The 24951-nt window shown below is 34.0% G+C and overlaps 1 protein-coding gene across 1 annotated transcript in view; it reads left to right on the top strand.

Moving 5' to 3' along the window:
* Positions 1 to 24951, top strand: part of LOC131850587 (AF4/FMR2 family member 3) — a 149358-nt gene that overhangs the window by 38237 nt on the left and 86170 nt on the right. The window contains exon 3 of the mRNA XM_059200873.1: positions 3884 to 4016. Within this exon, the coding sequence (XP_059056856.1) occupies positions 3884 to 4016 (133 nt within the window). The remainder of the gene's footprint in view (positions 1 to 3883; positions 4017 to 24951) is intronic.

Below are 24951 nucleotides of genomic sequence, written 5' to 3'. Positions count from 1 at the left end.
CACAGGTAGTTTTATGTTTATTTATGCACTGTAGAAACGAACACATAATTTCTTATAAATTTTGGTAAAACAATTAACATAAATTAAATTGTATTAGATAAAGATGAATGTAGGAGTCAACGCTGTGTCCTGTAAAAAGAACCATCATAATATCTGCAAAATTGACGTGCAAAAGAATGTGCAAAACCTAAGTTTTATATATTTTAAATCTACTGATATAGAACATCTGCTATTCTGCAAACGGTTAAACCACCATCAAATATAAGTACAGACACAAAGAGACGAAAAATACATATATTATGAATAATAACAAAGAAGAATAGAAAGATGCTTGTTTGGTTTTTATTATGGCAATGACAGAAGTTATATATAAAATAATAAGTAATATTAATACTTATATTTTAAATACGGATAAATGAATATACAAAACTGTCAATGGAACTCATTGTATGTTTAATAGTACAAGTAAAGAATACACCTTTTAGCAGTAAAAGAAAATGGAGTAGTAAAAGAAAATGTACAACACTGAACATATCAAACTGTTCATAATCGAGTAAAAGTAACAGATACAGTTCTTTCTCGCATAACCATGAATACGGATACTAGTACAAGTATCTGCTACATCCACTAGTAGCGACACGATAAATGGCCTACGAGTAATGGCCACAGGGTATATTTAACTAATATATATGATGTATTTATCTAGATACTAAGGCGATATATAAGGGAGAAGTGAATGGACCAGAGTCTCGACGGCGACCTCGACCAAATTAGCGATATTGTGAACAGCGGGCACGTTAAGGCCCTCCGTAGACAAGGGCCGATTCCCCGGAGTACTGTTTTGTATGATAGCATTGAGAATCGGTTGTTCTATGGGGAACTTTAAAATCTTCTAATTATCTTAAAATTAAAGTAAATATGAGTTCTATTAAATACATAAATAACCCTGGACTATTAACACAGCGCCATCTAGTCCCATAGTAAGCAGAACTTGTTTTATAGGTACTGATATAAAATTCTTTAGATATATTTTTTTTGTAAATACATAATATACCTAGAAAATTCTAAGACCTATACAAAGTTATGAATACAAATGTTTGCACCGTGCGAGGAACGGAATCCACGACCAACGAAGGAAATCGGTGTGTTAAACCACTACACTACCGAGGCCGTTCCTATTGATTGCAAAAATTATCATTAAAATCTAGTTTTCAATAAAGTCTTAGGTAGTTAAAAATTTAAAAAAGATACTATAGCAATATATGCAGAGGTAAAACAAAAGAATTTAATTTCATAATTTTACCTATCTATGTTACAAATTCGCACTAAGAAAAGTTCTCAGAAACTTGCAATCTCTTTATTAAAATAACAATTTAAGCTTTTAGTTGTCTGCCTATAGATAAAATCTAAGTTTGAAAAGGTCAGTTCTAAAGCATTTTGTTTTCAGTGAACATAAAGGCATCACTTAACTATTTATTTAACACCGACCTTCCACAACAACGGAATCAATTAATTGTGACATCTACGAATATCTGAACAATAATGTTAATTACGAAATCAATTTATCAATTCGCTTACGTTCAAAATGTTTATTTATCTTCGTCAATTACAAGGTCTTGATATTCCTGATCATGATGTGTAAGATCAATTTAATTGAGCCATAAATGGACCCCTTCCTTATTAGGGGTTACGATATTCGCATTTAGAGATAATATTTGTATGACTCGTCAAATATTTGTTAGAAGTCACCATCCAAATAGATCAGAGAGAAAATTATGCTTAGATTTTATATGTATTCTTTATTGCACTTAAATACATTTTAATTAGAAATGTCAGCAATCCTTTGTTACTTGGACTTATCTGTAAAAGAGATCTATTCCAGTTAACCCAATAGAGCATACATAGGAAGTGTTGAGTGGGTCAAATTGTGAAAATAAAAATTTAATAAAAATGTTATTAATAATTAAAACTAAACGTAAAAATATAATGTCCAAAATACAAACACCGATTTTGATTTTGTTACCATTGGCCTCTTAATGATAGTGGATATACTTATTCACGTGGATACCTTGTAAATATTAATGATACAGTTGTGAATAGAGCTGCGTAAATAGTACGCGTGGGCACTGTACCAATGTTTTACCTATTTCTATCATAAAGTAACAATATGCGTTTCTGTGATTTACTTTATTATATAATAATAATAACCTACTATACTATATATACTTTTTTATATAATAATAATAAACCGGGATATTACACAGCGCCGTCTAATCCTACACTAGCAAAGCTGTATTAGGCGTACTATTAATTAATATTAATACTTTTTTTCTGTTGTAATTGCATACGTAATACACAGAAAACATCTAGACCAATACAAACACTCATACTAAATGTTTGTATCCTGTAAGGAATCGAGCCCGCGACCATCGGAACTAAAGCGATGTGCTAATCCGCTAGAGACCACCGAGACCGTCAAGTTTTGAAATAGAAGGAATTTATATTTCGCTCTAACGTATCCTAAATTAGTTACTAAAAAGATATATATATATATATATATATATATATATATGTGTATTTATATTGTGTCACGACAAGAGGTAATTAACAAATGGGCACCCAAACTTGGCAGATAAATTCACAAAGTCGAATCTCGACTGCCATAATTATTCCGGATTGTTAGTAATATATATCATATCTCTACTGAGCTGAATCTAGATCTAGCATGTCAGAATCCTAGATTTTTCTCCAATCTATCAAAACAGTCATATTGCTGTTTAAGTAATGTTTATACAACGAGAAGAGCGTGTGGAAATAATACAAAAATACATAGATAAATTAGTATTTTTACGGCCGCAATAAATATTTAAGATGCCAAGTAAAACTTTAGAGGAAATACAGTATTTTAAAAATTGAATACTTGAAATATGGTAAGGCATTTACAAATGGCATCATTAATAAATAGTAGTTCTTGAATTGATAATTATAAGGCAAGTAAAGTGACAATATTTATAAGCAAACAATAGAGGAATGGAGAGAAATGCCGAACAATATAGTGTGGGGATACCATTCCAAGGTTATCCAACTGAAGCAAACAGTAGCAAGACAGCGAATGTTTCCAGTGCAAAAAGTAGCCGACCGAGTCCTGTAGACAAGTGTAAAGCAGTTAGTTACAAAGAGTGATAGAATTTAAAATGTGTAAACGGCTTTCTGAAAGTTGTAAGAGTAATAAGTAAATTGTAAAGTAACAAATTAGGTAGTATACGTTATGCAGAGGATAAAAAGCAAAATTATAGTGTATTGATTTTATTAATGTTATATTAAATAGAATGAAAGATGATGTCTTATGTAAAAAAGAAGAATAAGTTATTATAATATATTAGTGGAAAAGTAAAATGCATTGCATCTACCAGATCCTTTAACAACGATATAGCGTAAGCAAATCATTACACGATAATAATTAGTAATAACATTAATTTTTTCATTAACAGTGATGGAATAAGATAGAATAATGGATATATTCATGCTATTGTCTATCTTTATTATGCAACTGTTATCGGAAAATTTAAATTTGTCATAAAAAATCTTTTGTGTAGTTGTGTGTTGTTTTTCCTGCGTCATTCAACTGACTGTGACATACGTGCTGTAGTTAGCACCTCATAATTGTACATCTGAACTATCATAGCTTTCATTAGAATACTTCAGATTACAAAGTCATCATTTAAGTCTTCATATATATATTAACTAACTGAGAATTTTGGTATGGAACGATATAAAAAATATATGTTGTAATATTCTCATACCAAAAGCTCTAGTTCTGACTCAAGATAAAATGCGTTCATGTTATACAAATAAGATGTTAACTTTTGCTGTTGTTGTGCAGGTGACTGGCAACAGGGACCACGTGAGCCAGCAGATCCAACACAAGCTTGGCGATTACCATCTCGCGCAGTCCCTCATCGACGACCCCAGCAAATCTATCGGCATATACGCAGAGCCACCCAGTCCAGCGCCATGTGAGTACTTTATTCTAGTATCTAATAGTATTAGAACTTTATCTTAACTAAAGAAACTAGATGTTTCCTACGGATTTACCTTTAGTGTAGTTTTGTCGTTACAATTTTCTAAAATTCTTTTAGAATCTTAGAATTATTTAGAATCATTTTCTAAACTTTGTGCTTTTGGCTGTGCGGTGATAATCAGGATCAACAATTTTATAAGTTTGACTTCAATTGCAGTATACGATCTCTAATTAGCGATGGATTTTTCTGGGACTAGATTGCATTGTATGTATTGTACAGGGATATTATTGTTATCAGATTGGTCCATCTTCATGTATAAGAAGATAACATATGATATTGTTTGACGATTTTTGTAGTACATGTGAAATATTGTCGTGGATTCACCTGGATCCGATTACAATTACCGACAAAAGACATAATTGTAGGTAATTTACTCTTGTGGTCAAAATACAATTCTGTTTACGCAAAACGTTTTGCTACGATTCTGATAAGTTCAACCCTTAGAGGGTTGATCTATATCCGCGTTGGTCTTCAAAGCCTCCCAGTAAAACGTGTATCTTTCTGCCACATTCGCACAGATGGACGGGTTGTTTCGTTTGATCATTTACTCTACTGGTGGCTATGTTGGGTTCAAAGATACGGAAATCACTCGAGTGGAAATTCCATTTAATTCGCCATAGATTCGGTTGCAAGGGTACCGAGGCGAGGACTATGGTTCCTGATTCCTCAACTTAGATTTCCAATATCTACCCATCTCGATGGTTACATTACTCGGATATGTTGTTTGATGTCGTCTCTGATGCAGTCCCATTTATGTCAATTTGTTTTTATATAACAATAGTTTTTATACGCACTTTGTCCGCTTAACCCGATTATCCATATTACGATTTTACTAGCTTCGTGAGTTATCAATTTCAGACAGAAATCAGCTTCCTCTTTATTTTTACATAGTATAAAACAAAGTCGTTCTCGCTGTCAGTGTGCAACGGGTTGTAATGTTCCAGCAATGGATATAGTTATTCAAAAGGAAGTTTTATGTGTATAATACATGTACACCCGTGCGAAACCAGGGCAGATAGCTAGTTCTCTCTCTAAAATAGTTTCAGTTGAAAGAGACAACGCTAAAATTATATTTTTAAGGAAAAATTACAGAACAAGGACTCAAGGTAGCTTAGCTCTTCGGAATGGAAACACATGAGTTGTTACGACTTGATAACGTGAAGTTAATAATGCTTAATCTGATGAACCGTCAGCTTGTTTCACATTCCAGGTACTTTAAAAAAAATATTTGTGAATCAAAGTAGTAGGTTTGCCAAATATCATAATGATTACTTACTTTTCAACACAACTCGAGCGAAAGATTGACACTCAAAGTACTTATTTCATAAATCCACGTCTGTGATACAGATTGATCGTATTATTGAGTTGAATTTAAAAAACCTGCTTTATATTTAGTATTATATACGGTAGCAAGAAAGCCGCAACATAAATATTTATTACGCACCAAAACAGTCACCGGGAACGGTCGGAATCAACCCGGCTCAGATTTGATGCCAAATAGAAATATAATAAAAGGGCCACGCCGCAAACTTTTTATTTCTCCCAAGATTATACGGTGAAGAGATAATTTCAGTACGGAATTACCATAACAAAGCGGGCAAGTTATTTGATACTCCACAGTACTACTTAGCCTTTCACGTTTTCCACGTAAAGTAGGCATCCGATTTTTTGCGCTGAATTCAGATTTGCATAATAGCTAATTCTGGTCAATTTCGGAGCTCTAGATTATTTATATTCGGTGTTATTGCCTTTGCATTAGAATCTAAAATCGTTTGATTTCACCAACGGGTCCGACGGACGTCATAAAAATATATATTTTGAGTTGAGTTGTAACGGATAATTCGGTTAATGTTTTCGCCGCGAATATCCAGGATTTTTTTTATTGTGTGTATAAAATATTATAGATGGTGCGGTGTACCTTTCAAACCTACATTTAGATGAATATAGAATTCGTTTTTAGTCCGCTTTTAGTAAATTTGAATATTCTAAGTAGAGTACAATTAAAATAGCACTAAATATGTCATTTATATTATGTAAAATGTAAAAAATACTTTGTGTTTTGTTAAATGGCGTCGGAAATGTTTTATTATTTTGACCACAATAAAAAAAAAGTAATTTTAGTAATGGTATCATGGAGGAAATTCCCAGTACCCCTGACAGTCTAAAGTATAAGTCAGTCAGATTTAAAATATAAAAATATCTAGTCACAGTGTCTTATCTTTAAATTATTGGTGTACATTTGGTAGGCCTGAGAATAGGTGGTAGGCTATTTGTTATACCTCTTACTGATAAGAGTGTCAAACTGACGAATATCTTTTGAAAAAGAATATACCATAACAGAATATATAAATACCAGAGCCTTATGTTGAGAACACTCTTTTTCAAGTTCTTTGATATATTTATACATTGATCGCTTTTGTTGTTGAGGTAAATATGACACAAGTTCAATATAAGAATGTATTGAAGCAATATTGTTCACAAGAATCTTGGAGTGACTCATTTTATTCTCTATTTATTACCCGAAATAAATCCGTATGTAAGCTGATAAAGGCTTGGATTACATAAAAATGTTGAGTGTTGTAGCCTATTTTACTCTCCTACTCGAAGAAGTCAAGGTAAATTCTGGTTGACATCAAACTTTGTTTTAACATTCTGTGGGTTATGAACACCGGTAATGAAGGATATGTGTTTGTTACATTTCATAATTTTATTTAGATTTATAAATTCTTGTCAATTCTTCTCCTCTCGAAATCATTCCGAACTGACGGTAGATTTGACATATCATAAGAGTCTGTAATAGACCTACATGAATAAAGATATTTTGAATTCGAATTTGTATTTTGAATCTCATCTGGTTGAGTACTAATATATGCCAGTTTAGCACAACACTGGTTTCCCTGGAGGCGGCTGACCCCAAATCAATCCTAGAGAAGGCAGCCTACCGCCTCTTGCCGCGTTATATTAAAACATCCTCCTAAATATATATATATATATATATTAAAACAACAAATAATATATTTGTTTTTGTAAAGAGTTGTTCACTACTTTGACAATTGGCAATGCATCTAATGACTACCGGGGCCAAATGAGTTTTTAAAACACACAGAAACCCATGAAATACCAATATTTTCTAATTGCCCAATTCTTTCAAAACACTTCGACCGATTTACAAAAAAAAAATAAAAAGAACCGATTTAGTTCTTATAAATCAGTCCAACCTTTTCGTAGGAGTTAAATGACAAACACACGTATAGACTAATTATATATATTACTAGTAAACCAACGAAACTTCGTCCGCGTCATATATTCGCCGTTTAGACAACATTTTTCGTTGCAGCTGCGCTATTGACCGTAATGTGATATTATAGCCTATAACACTAAAAAATAATGTGGCTTTCTGTTGGTAAAAGTATTTTCTAAATCGGTTCAGTAGATCTAGAAATTACCCCGTACAACATCACAAACTTTACCTCTTTATAATATTAGTATACATGATATATACGCCCTAATACTAGATGTATATGTATTTATATTGATGGATATTATTAAAATATCTCCGCATTTTGATTATATCCTCGGGATAATGTGTTTAGTCGATCATGGTCAGCCGAGCCCTCGTATGTTTTGATTGACGACACGTTGTGTTGTGACAGGGGTAATAAATGATACAGTACACCGCTCCCGCTCACGCCCGACGAGCTGCTGTCATTTTGTCACAGTGACGAGACGGAGCGTGTGACGTGACAACGAGCACGTGACAATATACCGTCGTCGTGACATAACAGAATCGAACATGGTGGTCGTCAAAATACCACAGAATATATAGCAGCCGTGTTCGTTCATAACGTTAAATTTCAAATTTGGAATTCTATTCTACTCTCACGCTTTCTAATAAAATTCTAGGTTCGCTTCAAGTTTTTGGAAGGATCACCCTGAACGTGGTGTTTCTTCCTATTATCAAATAGTAAGTCAAAAAAATTAACGTGTAGTCTAAAATTTGAGTTTTGCTTCCTAATCTGTAGCACACTTTTTTTACATTTTAAAGTTAAACGGTTAAACAGATCTTAATGCTATTTATCTATCTATGGACATAGGTTTCCTTTTATAAAAGGCAAACAAAGTCATGTGTAACCGCTAACGGTCTATTTATTTTGTAATTAAATTTGTTTTACTTATTTATGTACAAAGGAGTACTGTATATCCATATAACATGATATACAAAGCAGCCTGTAATACCCGTACGTCCGTCATGATCAAACGTATAATCAAATGAGTGACAACCAGGGAGAGTGTAGAGAGGCGTACACATTATGTCTCGCCAGAGGCGAGTCTCACGCAAGACATTTAGCGTACCGTCTTGTACAATGTGTAGGGTTCTTTTGAATGATGAATGATGTTGCAATTAAAATTCAGTAACGATCGAGGTATCTAAATAATGAATATTTTAATGATTAATGATTTTATTGGAATAAAATCTTTTTATTACGGTATAGGCTATATATGAGGATGATGATGAAGCTGTTGTTGAGTGCTTTATCCCCGCTTTCATGATGGATTGAACATTATATATATATGTCATAAATACTGTATTTCGTGATGATCGGATCTTTAATTCAATATTTTTTTCTATTTAACCCACTTGTGCATTGTTTTTCTATTCGCATTTTATGTTATCCAGAGAATGATAAAATGTGTAATATACTTTTTTATATATCTGTCTCCTTACGAATATATTATCTTCTCTTTTTTATATTTCACTCGAATGGCAAACAAGCTGACGGTGGATCTGATGGAAAATGATTCATACATGAAAACCACGATGACGAAAGATACTGCGTTGTCCTGTAGATTCTTCACCGTTTTCATTCTTCTGACTTTGTACCCTGTATTTTCACTGCCATATCTCTACATTTAAGCCGAACACAACTTACAACACTAGCTGTTTGGCGGCAAAAATAGTTCGGATTCGGTCCCATTAGACGACATGCTACTAAATCTACCTCATTTTTCAAGTCGGTTAAAAAAAGGAGTAGTTAAGTCTCCCACCGAGACAATGAATGTACATTGCTTTTATGCCGCTCCCGGAAATCCTAATTAGACCGGTTAAGACAATATAACCTTAGTTTAGTCCTTTGATGACCTGTAAATTACAAATTCTGAACACAGCCCCCCGAACTCATCGCTTAGAGAACACGACCCAAGATAAATATGTAGGTAGATTAGGTATCGCCCCCACGATCGCACCCGGCACCCCCCACACGCCGCCAAGTCTCACCACACGCGCGCATTGTGTTCGCAACGCGTTCTGTTGATTATTTTGTCTGCTGTTGTTTCACCTCGACGTTCATGAGGTGACACACAGACGTGTGCTTACAATAATACTTCTAATTAATGTACCAGTTGTCCCTAAACGGTAACAGTATGTTTATTAACATCTCGTCAGTCATTATCATTAAGTATAAGTAATTTTCTTTAGCATCATTTTCATTTAAACATTAAAGTAGTCCTGTACTTTGACTTTACCAGCAGAGCATAGACGTCCTATAAGACGAAACAATTCTAATTATAGTAGAGTATATCCAATTAGTACACCTTATAGGAAATAATGAGTGAGTCTGAGAATTAATATAGGATTGAATATTTAACGGCCTCTGTGGTTTAGCAGTTTAGCACACCGCTTTACTTCTAATGGTCACAGGTTCGATTCCTCGCACGATGCAAACATTTGTATTCATGAGTATGATTGTTTGTATCGGTCTGTGTGTATTCTATGTATATATCTAAGTATTTATATCAGTTGTCTAGTACTCATAACACAAGCACTGCTTACCGTGGGACTAGATAGCTTCATAATAAAATCTCCGCATTACAATAACGCCCCCATACACCTGTACAATTTATTTATTTATTATAGGAAAATAAATAAAACATACAGTTAAATATATGTGGGCTAGATGTATATGTTGACATAATTTATAAAACAAACTAACCCACTGCCAGGTTCACAAATATCAACAAAATAATAGTTTTAAATTCGACATCACTGCATATGAAGTGTTAGGACAAAATTAGATATGTATGCATCTATACATATAAATAAAATTGAAGTGTCTACTATATACTACATGCATATAAAAATAAATACGGTACATACACCAAATTAACAATTTTGTCTGTCTGTTTGTTCCGGCTAATCTCTGAAATGGCTGGACTGATTTTGACGGGACTTTTTTTGGCAGGTAATGTAATAAGGAGTAACTTAGGCTACTTTTATTTTAAAAAAATAAATAAAATTCCACGCGGACGAAGTAGCGTGTACAGCTAGTATATATTATATATATATATGAGCTATATAATTAACAATATAAGTAAGTATCGAATAAATGCCATCAATTTTATGGTATTTCGATTTGATTGCGTCAAAGTCGGCCCGCTGAGCGATGTTAAAATCTTAAAACGACTACGGAACACGATTAAAGCGTGTCCGACACGCTTTTGCCCGATTTTTGTTACATAATCAAGAATCGATCGATTCGTATAAAAATTGATTTGAGAAATAGTCGAACGCTATCGGGGAGACGAAGTGGAGTTGCGGATGTGTTAATTGGTACATATTTACTGTCTAACAATGTGTGAAAACTGATAATCTAACTGTTTGTCATGTCCACCTGTACTACTTAATATGAAGTTTGTTTATATGTTTGAAGGTGCTAATCTCTGAAACTAACAGTTGGATTCGAAAATACTTTTTTTTTGCATTTGTCACATTACAAAATAAATATCAAGCTACGATTCTCATAAAGGGTCAGGGTAAAAAAAATTGCACGACCGTTTGAAACGATGTAATGCGCTGGGCTAGAGGAAAGAGGGCGGCCGCGATTTATTTGAAATTGGACAGGCGAATCCACGATCAATAGCTAGTGGCCTTATAAACTAGTAAAGTACAGTAGCAGTAGTTCTCAGTATTATAATTAAATTTCAGACAATGTACAAGGTTAGTGCAGCAACTCCGTCGACAAGTCAGTATCTTCGTAGCTAACACGATTTGTTTAATGCTTTTTGAATAAGAAAGCTACAGTATGTAGTGTTGAAATATTGATAACGGAATAGATTTAGTAATTGGGCGATGAGATTTTTACAACTGAAACGTGTTCGATACAACAAAATTTTATTAAACTGGCTCGGTGATCTAGGGTTCGATTCCTTGCACGGTACATTCTGACTACGATTGTTTGTATTTTCTATTTATATTATGTATGTATTTATAAAAAAATATATCTAACTGATATTAAACTAAATGTGTTGTCTAGTCCATATCCATATCCATAACACTAGCTTAGCTTATTTTGGATTAGATGACGTTGTGTGAATTGTTTAGGGGTATTATTAATATTAAAATTATTCTGTTTCCGGAAATAAACGTTTCTCTTTGTCTTGGTTATTGCCATTTTAAAATATAAGATTACATTAAGTATTAATTTATTTATTTCTACTCTTACAACTATTTTTACAGATAATATGTACAATATAGAATCTATTAATATTTATATACCTAAAAGTTGTAATCACAATTGCATGTTTACTAAAATAATTATTTTGATGATACTAACTCAAGTTAAAAAATGATGGTCATAATTATTAATCTTGGTTTACCTACTTAACCATGTGTTTCAGGTAGTCTTATATTATTTTTAAACCTATAGTTTAGTTTAGGTGGTATTTTAGTTGAAAAGAAAGAAAAGTGTGCTCTGGGAATATAGCGAAATATGAATAATCCCCCGCATCAAAATAAAACAAGAAGTACGTAAATTGAAATGACAATTCTGTAAATAATACATACAACATTACATTAGAACCTTCAATAATTAATTGGTAAATTTGGAATATTTTCTTTCTGTTTAAATATGACCAGTTTATCGCATACACTGAAAAGCTTTCAGCTTTAAACGTGTATGAACTTTGTAGCGTGAACTTGCGGTGCCAAACATTTCTCGAATAGTGATAATACACAGGCTGGGGAAAAAGCCGAGCGCTTGACGCGGTATTAATGCAACCAAATTTTACTCAGAGGCAACATTCTTCAAATAATCCTAACTAATGTTGCCAGTGCTAATGGGGGTTTGTTAGTTTGTAACGCTTTAACACCTATATCAATCATTATGAAACACATTTGGGATGAAGAAGGATATGCGCTGATTTTTATAACTGTTAATAGTTGACGAAGAAGTCGCGAATAAGTGGCATTTGGGATGCCTTCATCCCAAATGCCACTTATTCGCGACTTCTTACGAAGCCTATATCCTTATATAGGCTTACCTTTATAGCTGTTAATAGGTGTTGAAGAAGTTACAACTAAAAGTTAGTGCTTAAATTATTTAACGATTTAAACGTCAAAATATTGGACTGTTACGTTTGTCTGTAACAGTTAGACCTACATATTTAGTTTTTAGTCTATTATATTTGTAATATTACTGAAATGACAAATTAACTGGCGCTCATTTTTATGGAAAATGGTAGCTGATGCTATATTATTTATTTTGACTGTCTTGATAATGTAGCGGTATAGCAGTTCGCCTTACATACGATGGTCGGTTCAATTCCTCGCACGGTACAAACATTTGAATTGATGTGTATGATTTGTGTCGATCAGGGTGTTTTCTATGTATGTTATGTATTTCCAAAAAATATATCTATTTATTTACATACTTTTATGTACACAATGTTTTATGCACAGTACGTACCAGCACATTTGGCGGAATATATTTACATGTATTTATATCAGTTGTCTAGTATTATGGGTTACACAAGCTGTTCGCGCCATTTATAAACATATCAAGTGGTATGGTATTATTCCCCATATCCTAATCCCTTTCCCGCGCACAGTATGTCAACTGAGGTCGCCCGACGACCTCGTCTACTAACGTGAATGGTGACATCTCGTCCCAACCGCTCCGCTTTAAATGAATTAATATAATATTGACATTAAAAATAAGTAACTTTGTGTGCGTGCCTGTGTTAAACTTAGTATTCATCGAGTGCAGCAGCTGTGCAAGAATAAACCCGCTCTACAGTCGCAGGTACGTACTGTGCGCCCCCTTTATTTCAATTCCATACAGTCCACTTACCTTACCCGCTACCCCCCATTTCTCCATGGTACGCCTTCGAACCGGATACCTACCGCTTAAATACTATAATTAGGACGAGATTTACATCCCCGCATTGATAGGTACATAATTTCATTATATTGTACCGCCCGCTATAAGCCATACCGCTTCTTTGTACCTATTCTTATATTCACCCGCGCATACGCATTTTCTGTACTTAATATATTAGTACGCCATACCTATAAGCCTAGTCTTGGGTATATTTTCTAATAATTACCGCATTTACCGCTTAATTAATAATAATACTTTATTATTTGTATAATACATATTACGCAGTAAGCGTACATACTTACCTACATTAATTTGTATTTTTCAACGCCAATAATCGTAACGATAATGGAGTCGAATTTAAAAATGCTAGAAGCTAGAAACAGAGCTATATTTCAACGTATTACAAGATTGCGTGATACTTGTAAAAATCTGTCACCGTCGTCAATCGACTTACGCTCCGCAGAGGCATTCATGGCGGACAGTGAAACCATTGATACACTGCGCTATGAATATATACAAAATTTAGATTCTATAAACGAGTTACAAATGCAGTTGAATCCTAAATTTGAACCTGATTACCAGGCACTTTTAACGTTTGAAGATATTTTTAGTCGAATAAAAAGATGTCGTTTAATATTAAGCGAAGCGAATAAGCCTTCGTCTTCACAATCGGTACCGCATAATAAATCTAGTATCAAACTAGAACCTCTCTGTATTCCTTGTTTTGACGGGAATATGTCCACGTGGTCTAGCTTTTATGAATCCTTTAGGAGTAATATTCATTGTAACACCGATTTAACCGATTCACAAAGAATTCAGTATTTACTTAGTAAATTAACTGGAAGCGCTCAAAAAATAATGGCCGGTATAATTCCGTCTGATGATAATTATACTTCCATATGGAAAAGTTTAGTAAAGAAATATCAGGATAAAAGAGCCTTAGGTTCATATTATATTTCTACATTATTTAACATTAAATCGGCCACAAATAATTCCGCTTCATTAAATAATTTCATCGAAACTTTCGATGCCGCTGTAGCTGCTATGCGTCAATTAAAGATTGATGATATGCAAGATTTTATTTTATTGAACTTAGCCTTACGAAAGGTGGATTTAAGTACTACACAGGCTTTCGAAATGACCGCTAGAAATAAAGATATTCCGAGTTATATGGATTTTGTGGAATTTATAAAAAGTCAGGTGAAAATATTAGACCGCACGAGTAATAATATTAATTCAGTAAGCCGCAACACATTAACTAATATTAAAAACAACCGCCCGCAAAATGTACATTCGTTTGTTACACGAAGTGACACTTCTGGTCACCGAGCTCCTTGTTCTATGTGTAATACTTCGGAACATTATCAGTTATATACCTGTTCCACATTTAAATCAATGCTGCCGAAAAATCGATTAGATTTTATTAAATCTAAACGAGGTTGTGTAAATTGCCTTAGTATAACGCATTCTGTGTCCACTTGTAATTCTAAATATAAATGTAGAACTTGTAATAAGCGACATCATTCCTTATTACATTTAGATAAGGCACAAAATAATAATACACCGCTCTACACTCATCGATCTAATGAGATGAGTGATCGATCTACGATCGCCGCTCCCGCACTCCCGCCAGTCCCCTGTCGTACTCCAACGCAATGTAAGTTGACTCCTGACGGGGACTCAAAAGCGCCCATTGAAATCGCGATGCCCGCACCTTTGTCGTTGTGCACTCGAGTACCTACCACTACAGCAGCCATGCCTGGTGTTGTATGTCCAACGAGTAAAGTGCGTACAGAGGTACTTCTGTCTACAGCGTCTGTTATTGTTCGTAACTATAACAAAAATATAATACGTACTGTTCGTTGCCTTTTAGACAATGCTTCGCAACATAACCTTATTACGATTGATTGTTGTAAACAATTAAACTTAAACATAATTCCGCTTACGAATTCATTTTTAAAAGGTGTCGGATTAACAACGAGGCCTATAAAGGGCTATGTTAAATTAATGATTTCCGATAAACATAACGAACAAAGCTTCACTATAACCGCGTTAGTTGTCGATTGTATTACCGATCGGCTACCTATTGAATATATAGATACGTCTGTTATAAGTCATTTAGTCGACTTACCGCTTGCAGATCCTCACTGGCATATGCCAGGTGAGATCGAACTTGTATTAGGAGCAAATTTGTTCCCTTATATTCTTTTAAGTGGAAAAATAATAAGTCCACCCGCACCGCCAGCCATAGAAACTATTTTTGGTTATGTTTTTATTGGTGACGTTCCCTGTAATAATGCGACCACATCTGATCGTGATCATACCGCGCCTCAACAAGACTCATCTTCCTCTGCTTTCTTAACATGTATTGAAAATAATCTTAATGATTCTCTCTCTAAATTCTGGGAATTAGAGGAGGTTCCTATAAATAAATATTTAAGTCCCGCAGAAAAGGAATGCGAGCAAATGTACTCTTCTACCGTGTCCCGCGACTCGTCAGGTCGTTATTGTACTGTTTTACCGTTTTATAAGGATCCTAGCGAGTTAGGTAATTCCCGTATCACCGCTTTTCGTCGCTTGCTATTGCTAGAACGCAAACTAGAAAGTACAGGTTTGCGCGGTGATTATAATGCCATCATAAAAGACTATATAGACAACCAATATTTATCTGAAGTTTTAAATACATCCGATAATATGGATGACGGTTACGTCATACCGCATCACCCTGTCATTAGGCAGGATAAAGACACCACCAAGGTCAGAATAGTCCTTGATGCAAGTGCTAAATGTCATAACGGCATTTCTCTAAATGATATTTTACATACGGGTCCTAATCTCCAAGCTGATTTATTTTTACTTTTATTAAATTTTCGTTTATTTCCAATCGCTATAACCGCGGATATAAAACAAATGTACCTACAAATTTTAGTAACCGACGAGTATCGTAAATATCAAAAAATACTGTACCGCTTTAATACGTCTGAACCCATACGTACCTTTCAATTTAATAGAGTTGCATTTGGTCTTAAGTCAAGTCCTTACCTTGCCATGCGTACAATTCGTCAGCTTTGTGATGATGAACGCGATAACTTTCCGCTGGCTGCTTCTATAGCTGAAAGGGAACTGTATATGGACGATTTAGCTACGTCTATACTAAATGAGGTTGATGCTGTCGAGGCTACCGCTCAATTAATTAATATGTTTAAGTCAGGTGGCTTTCAATTAGTTAAATGGTCTAGTAATTCAAAGAACCTACTAGAGAGCATTCCTACACCGCTGAAACTTGCACAGCAAGTTGAGTTTGATAGACGTGAGTCCCTTAAGATATTAGGGCTCGAATGGAACCCGCAAGATGATATTTTCGTTTTTAAAATCAATTGTGATGACCGCTTGTGTACAAAACGTACCATACTTTCCCTAATTGCCCGATTATGGGACGTATTAGGTTTTGCTGCGCCTGTCGTACTTACCGCTAAACTACTTATTAAAGATCTTTGGCTGCAGAAAGTCGGATGGGATGATGTACCTCCGACAAATATAACCGCTATTTTTACTACATTTAAACAACAATTACCGCTTCTTGCTAATTTAAAAATACCGCGTCATTTATCTGTCACGCAAGACTGTATAATAAATATCGTTGCGTTTTCGGATGCTAGTTTAAAAGCTTACGGCTGCGTTATTTACTTACATGTGACAGATCCCGCAGGCAATATATACGTGAGATTAGTCTGTGCGAAATCAAAAGTCGCACCCGTTAAGGTAGTCTCACTTGCGCGACTAGAACTTTGCGCCGCCGTTTTAATGTCTAAACTAACTAAACTAGTTTACGATGCTTACTCTTCACGCACGTCTGTACAGAACGTCTATGCATTTTCTGACTCGAAAATTGCACTCTCATGGATTCATTCTTCACCACATCGGTGGAATATCTTCGTTAGCAATCGTGTGGCTAAATGTCAGGAAAATTTACAATCAAAACATTTCTATCACGTGGCTGGATTCAATAATCCAAGCGACTGTCTTTCAAGAGGTTTACTGCCTAAACAATTACTTACCCATGAGTTGTGGTGGAACGGTCCCGCGTGGCTGAGTAGCCCCGTCTGCTCTTGGCCGGTAGAGTCATTTACACCTGAAAAATATGAAAACTTACCTGAATATAATACTAAGACGTTCGTTACAGCTGCTTCCAATACTGTAGTCTCACCGCTTTGTGATCTTGCATGTAAAGTTTCATCCTGGAACAAATTATTACGAATTACTATTTATATACTGCGATTTATACGCGTATTGCCCCGCTCTAAATATATTGAAACCGCTCATTTAAATATTGCTGAAAAATATATACTTACCGCAATTCAGGTCGCTCATTTTTCTCATGTTATTAGAGATCTTAAAAAGGGTAATTTACCTACTGGAACTCTGCGTAAATTAGATCTTTTTATTGATGACGATGGTATAATTAGGATCGGAGGTAGATTATCAAATGCTAACTTACCTTTCCCGCGCGAGGCAAAACATCCCGTTTTATTGCCTAAGCGCGACCATATTACTTACTTAATAATAGATCATTTTCACCGCGTTAACTGTCACACAGGTGCCATTCTTCTTCGTTCTTTAATTCACCAAAGGTGGTTTAAGAATACAGACAATGTTAAGGTTGGTACTGTAGTGCTTATACATGATGATAACGTCTCACCACTGCGGTGGCCAATGCGTATCATTGTGAAAATATATCCAGGCTCAGATGATATTGCTCGCGTAGCATCTGTTAAAACTCAAAATGGTTTGCTCAAGCGACCAATCGTTAAATTAAGCCCTTTACCTTCTCAATAAACTCTATTTTTCTTATAAACCGCATTTAATTATTATTTACCGCTAGGTGTATTCTATTAAGTTTTTCTTATTATATTACGCTCTATAACTAATTATAAGTATGTTAGGAATATATACTATAATGTACATCCGCTTCATATATTGCTCTTCTTTGTATTTTCTTTGAGAAACCCTTAGTTTCTCAAGGCGGGGGAGGATGTTCGCGCCATTTATAAACATATCAAGTGGTATGGTATTATTCCCCATATCCTAATCCCTTTCCCGCGCACAGTATGTCAACTGAGGTCGCCCGACGACCTCGTCTACTAACGTGAATGGTGACATCTCGTCCCAACCGCTCCGCTTTAAATGAATTAATATAATATTGACATTAAAAATAAGTAACTTTGTGTGCGTGCCTGTGTTAAACTTAGTATTCATCGAGTGCAGCAGCTGTGCAAGAATAAACCCGCTCTACAGTCGCAGGTACGTACTGTGCGCCCCCTTTATTTCAATTCCATACAGTCCACTTACCTTACCCGCTACCCCCCATTTCTCCACAAGCTTTGCTTAGTCTATCGGTACTATATGGGATTGTGTGAATAGTTCTGTGATATTAATATTATTATTTATAAATAATCGTCAAAAATCACCATTCTCAACCAATTAATATTATTTATGTACAATTTATGTATGTCTATATATTTATATATTTGTGTATGTTTATTCCTTCTTATAGTGTGACTAATTATTATTTATATATTTTTAATGCCTTTATTTCCATTTTTTTTTCTTTTCTCGTCCACGTATGTATGGCTGATAGGTACCTTATTACTGTTATTTTTTTTCTTATGTGTGTGTACAATAAAGAATAATATTGTATTGGGGTATCTTTAAACATATTTCGATGATTATCATTCTTGTATTGACTTTGTTAAATTCTGTCGGTTTGTGTTTATTTTCTGCACACTAATTGTACACAGTGCTCCAGATCGCGACATCGCCATTTTAATCTACGGCGGCCCTTAATGAACGTTTATGAAAACCTGAATAGGGCCTCATCACGCGACGTCATTACAGAAAATGTAATTCATTGGGGACGAATGTTAATCAATCGGTTAATTCGATCGCCAGTCATTAATGCGTGGCCTAATTCGTTAGTGGAGAACTGCTCGTGACCGGCATTTAGTTGACTAACTGATGAACGAGGGTTCGCCTGCTTTTTAAAAATATAAGATAGCTAACGTCTGTCTTTGTGATATTACTATTAATAATTTGGTGGTAGTTTGTACACACACATTACAACTTAAAAATGTAAAGTTACAACAATTATTTAAATGAGTAAAACGCAAGCCCCTTGTTGATATTGTGATGAGATAGTTTTCCAAATGAGTGGTAGACTAAAAAAGTTTGACCATTCAAAAGTGCGTAAATTTAAGTTCATTGGAATAAAGAATTTTCTCTTTTATTCTATACTATCTACTAATTTCATTCCCATTGTTTTTATTCAATATATAAGAAATTTTAATCGTTGTATGCATATGTGTATTGTCGTGATGGCTATTAGCGACATACATTTTATAATTCTAATGCTAACAAATTTTATATATAGCATATTCAAAGATACAGTTTAGAGATAATGTATGGACCATTATTGTTGCAGTTGAAAACCAATGTACTTTTGTAATTGTACGCTCGAATGAATTCGAATATCTACTTATCTTGCTCTATTGCAATTAAGAATTCTTAGCAATTACGTTATATTACATTAATATCAGATATCTATTAGACCAACCTTTTTTACTAGATATCCTTGCATGTGGAATAGATACCTACCTTACTGAGTAGTGCTTTCTATGCCAATATTTAATTTTAAATACATACTCCGCTCGCAGGCCACAGTCGACCCCTAGGGTCTACTTTCACCTAACTATCATTATGACAATACTAAAAGTATTTACATATTAGTGCACATGACTGTACTTGAGGCAGTCTGTCTCCATTCTCCATGTCGGCGACTGTAGCAGACCTCGTGGCCTTATCAGCCGCTGGCCGGTATTTGCTTTCCACTCTGTCACGCGACTAACCTTATTTGTACACCAGTATAATAAAATACCATGTAACCAGTTTCCCGTAGTATAAACAGTCGTTTGTATAACTAATACACTGTGTACACAACACTAACGTAAAGTCGCATTGTTCAAGACCATAGCCAACAAATTTTCTGGGTCGTAGTTAAAGTGTGCACACTCATTTACTAATTTCATTGTAACTGCTCGCTAATATTTTACTTCATAAATTTACGTACGATATTTATGAAAAGGAAATTGGTAATTTTTGTTATACAAGAAGTTAAAGAGTAACAATAATTATTAATTTATATAATTTAAATAAATAAATAAATAAGTTGCATCTCAGCTTGGTAGTAAGTGGCGAACGTCGCTTGCATATATTTGCCACATTGTAGAGCGGCAAAGATATCAGATTGTGCTGTGATACCTTAACTCTGAAGGAGTCCTCAGGGATGGAAACAAATCACAAGTTATAGTATACGGAAGTATGTCATCTTAGTAAGAATTACCTGCATAATTTGTATGCTATATCTCACCCGGACTATATACACTATAAAAATTAGTAACACATTAGTAAGCACTCAGATGACTTTGAAGAAAACCTACTATGTTAAATTGTTACCTAAATGGTTTTTGAAGTTTGCAATTTATCTGATGGCAGCCCTACACCAATCGACTTCGTGCAAAACACACCGTTTTCCTCTACAGATTCGACTTAACTATAATGATCTTCAATTATTTTCGACTAGCAGATACCTCATCAATCATCCGTCTGCCAATAGAACGCAGAAGAAGCGGCTGAAACAAATTATAACTGACACATACCTACTGATACTTGAGTTATGATCAAATCGCCTGCTTTTGTTGTCATTATTGAACGCGCTGATCAAAACCATCTTAAACCGGCTCGGGTGACCTCAATTCTATAAAGTATATAAACACTTGGCTGATCTGTAATATAAATATGTTACGAAACGCGACGCTTAAGACGTTTCACAATTTAATGATGATGTTTTAATTAAGAAGAACTGAGCCCGCGATTCTGTGCGCGTAAAAAGTTTTTGTTTTGGAAACCAATTGCTATATAAAATAAACACAAGACTTTAGATGACACTTGCACATTTATGAAGATTCATCAAAATTCTTTGATCATTTTCGGAAATTAGCGCACTCAGACGTACAGAAAAATTGTCAAGAATTGTAACATGCTTTGCTTTGGGTGCTATTCCGACAATAAAGCGCTGTGTAGTTAGTATTTTGTATAGACATTTAAAATTAAAACTGTGAAGTCACAACTAAATTAATTAAAAGAGCAACACGTTAGTCTATTGCTTGTTCTTCTTGTGATGAGACAGTTTTCCGAATGAGCGGTGTTTTCAAAGTTTTTAAATGGAAGTTTACTGAATTTTCTATTGTATTCTAATAATAATTGTTCTCATCCTTATATGTGCAGATAGCGATCAGTTATATTTATTTATTTTTATTATATTTATAGATTAATGATTTATGTATACTTTTCCGGTTTCCGCATTATTTCTTTACTCCCGTCACGTTTATGTACCTGTATATAACATATTCATTAATATGTCAATTTCAATAAACATGCAATAGATACAAAGGATGTGTTCAATTACTGAACACGCAAAGGAAACAACTATATAAAGTTTTAATAGTGGCTCCTGTGTTTCTCTTCGTCGGAAGCTGCTCGTACATTCCAAGAAATCTTATATATCTTCACTGTAAATTCCTTACGGGATAAGAAAAGATATTTCTAGGTTTAGTAACGATTAAATGGAATAAAGGCATTTGTTGATCGAAAAATATATTTTAATCCTAAATCGCAAATAAATTAATAAATTTATCTAGTCCTTTGTTATATCGTCATTTAGCAACAAATTAAATATCTCTACTATTTGTACTAGGCAACTGAGAGACATAATTCGCAATGTAAAAAAAATGTTGTAACTAAAAACAATGTTATTCGAAAATAGACTTAAAACCCAAACTGTTATAGTCTATTTTCCAAAAAGATTTTTTTATATAATACTGTTTATTACTAAGGATATATTTAACCACATATTTTTACCAAAAGAAACAGACATACGTATTAATATAATAATGTTCTCCGGAACTCGTACTCGCGACCATTAGAGTAATGTACGAGTATATCGCTTCACAACCTATCCCGTCATATGATACTTATTATCCCAGTAAACTTTGCCTCTGAAATAATATGAAAACAAACTAATAAAAATTTATAAAGAAATTTGGCTATTTAATAGGAATAATTAACGGTACGAATTTCTGTGTTTAGAAAATGAAAGAAAAGAAGAAAGGAACATATTTTTTTGTACGTACTTTCTAATGGTTTCGCTTCTCGTCTCGACCCCAAAGGTCGTGAGTTCAAATCAAGCCGATATCGCATAATCTTTGTGTAACTGCAATTATAATCTCCTCTGATAGAGATATTCACAAACCAATTTACATATACCCCGCGAAATTTGAGCATGTCACGTATTTCGTTCACTATATAATGTTGACAGTTGTCGACGCCTCTAACTACGCCATCTGGGATTAATAGTCGTGAAGGTTTATGATATTAAATTTATTAGAACTCTGGGACGGTGGCATAACCAACGATCTGACACAATATTTCCTTGAAAATAAACATCGCATTTGCACCCAAATATTCAAGCGATACATTTCGCGCCAGACGGGTCATCATGAATAAAGTTGGTTTTCCACAGCGAGTGCAATGATATCAAACGTAGGTAAACAGAATAAATTGTCAAACTTTTGCGATTATTTCGTTGAATAGACATATTATTGACATTCGTAAAACTAAAATGGACAGTGTTGTCCATTATAGTATTACAAATTTTCATATCGGCTCCAATTGATCTGTTTAACCGAATTTATATATAAAGGAGGTTCTACATTCGAATGAATTTTTACTGTCATGAATTATCTTAGCTAATTGTGAACTTATTTAAAGGGATAGATAGGTAAATTATTACGATATTGTTACTGTTACTGTTGCTTATTAAATATACAGTTTTAAAAATATTGCAACTGTCATTTTTGTCGTTGATTACTTTATATATTTCTATAGTTTCTTAGTTCATTAAAATTGAGCGACATTTTACATATTGTATAATTTCTAAATATAATTTTTTATGGAAAATAATTTATTCAATATTTATTAAATTAGTTCCATAGCATGATTATCGCATCAGTCACAGTGTACGATGGCCATTAATGTCTTATGTATTTTTAGTGGCCATTCAAACGTGCTGGTGCTCGCTGGAAGCGCAGTGTAACAGTTACGAATAGTTTTGTTGAAAATTCAGTTTTAAAACAAATTAATGAAAGATTAATGTTTATAATCATGTTTCACTGATTTATATTCTTTTTATCCTATAGTTCTATAACCTATAGTTGTCTCTCAAAACAGCCTAAATGAATACGTAATCAAACAAAAATAAGTTCTACAATCTTCTATAATTAGGTAGTTTTCCGAACACAAGTATTATTTGTTGTACCGTTTATGAATCGATCGAATACGTCTTATATATTATGTTATATTTATATATTAATCAACCTATCAGCTGTAGAGGATGTTACTGTAAATCATTCGTGTTTACAAGTCTATATTATGAAATGAAATTACTCTGATCACTTTTCATACGTACGATTTCATGTTTAATATTAGTTTCTGCGTAGTAATGATGGATCAATCGACTAGTTAGAATCAGGGTTGTTTACAAACTTTTCCATTTATGATGTATAGCCATCTTTCATTTCGCTTCTCTGTAATCTATTGGAATGATTGCGTGAAAAGGGACGGAAGTTTGTATTAGGAAGCCTGGTAAGTTGCGCTATTTGATTGAACCAATGAGCAAACGGTAGCATTGGCAGTCGAATCGTAGAAAACCGTTTCTCGAGAGGTGGCTGGTACTCAGATGACTACTGTAAAATTAGCTCCTTTTTATCTATTTCTTCTCATGCATTCTGGAGAGCCTTGATCCCACTATTATACGAGCTATCAAATCATAATTAGTCATGGGCCTTCCCGAATCAGGTACGGGTAATTTTTCACTTTTGTATTGTACAACTGTTTCGGCATGCTTTTACATGCTAAGAATGATGCTGTATGCTTTTATTATTATGACACTTTGATGTACAGATTGCTTCAGCAACAAGGCCGTCTGATTGCAATTAGACATGTATCCATGAATATATTGTTTATGTCGTTTGTTTATTGTATGTTACAAACAAAGTATATTCTATCTATTAAAATTTTGCGCATAACAAGATGACATAATTTTTTTTAAAATTAAAATAGCAACATCCTATTTATTCTATTTATCTCATAGACGAGTGATTTATCATTATAGTAGTAACTGTATATATACAGATTGTTCTGGGTGTATATTTTTCCCTCGTAATGATTCTGTTTGACATCCCTCAGTACACAAATCTCGACCTTACTCCGCCCAAAATTGTTTTCACAGTCTGAAGTTTGCATAATAAAGCAGTTATCAAAGTAATATCGACTTGTTTATAATGTTTTTATAGTATTTTGTTATATTTATTGTTACAACTACTTAGTATTATAGCATTACCTACGTAGACTTGAACAGAATCGTCCGTGCAGGATACTTATATCTCACCTATTTGATTGTTATTTGCGAAAGTCCGTTTCATTATTTAATGGATTTTTAATGGATTTATTTTGTTAAATTCTACTACGATTTGTATGAGTGACACGACAAATTTTCTGTGCGGAAACCTATTCTACAAGAAGCGTGATGGTCTTCCTTATTA

The sequence above is a fragment of the Achroia grisella genome, unplaced genomic scaffold, assembly GCF_030625045.1.
Source record: "Achroia grisella isolate CSIRO2021 unplaced genomic scaffold, CSIRO_AGI_Agris_v1 utg777, whole genome shotgun sequence".
Taxonomy (NCBI): domain Eukaryota; kingdom Metazoa; phylum Arthropoda; class Insecta; order Lepidoptera; family Pyralidae; genus Achroia; species Achroia grisella.
The sequence above is the reverse complement of the archived record's forward strand: the minus strand, read 5'-3'. Positions and strand labels throughout refer to the sequence as shown.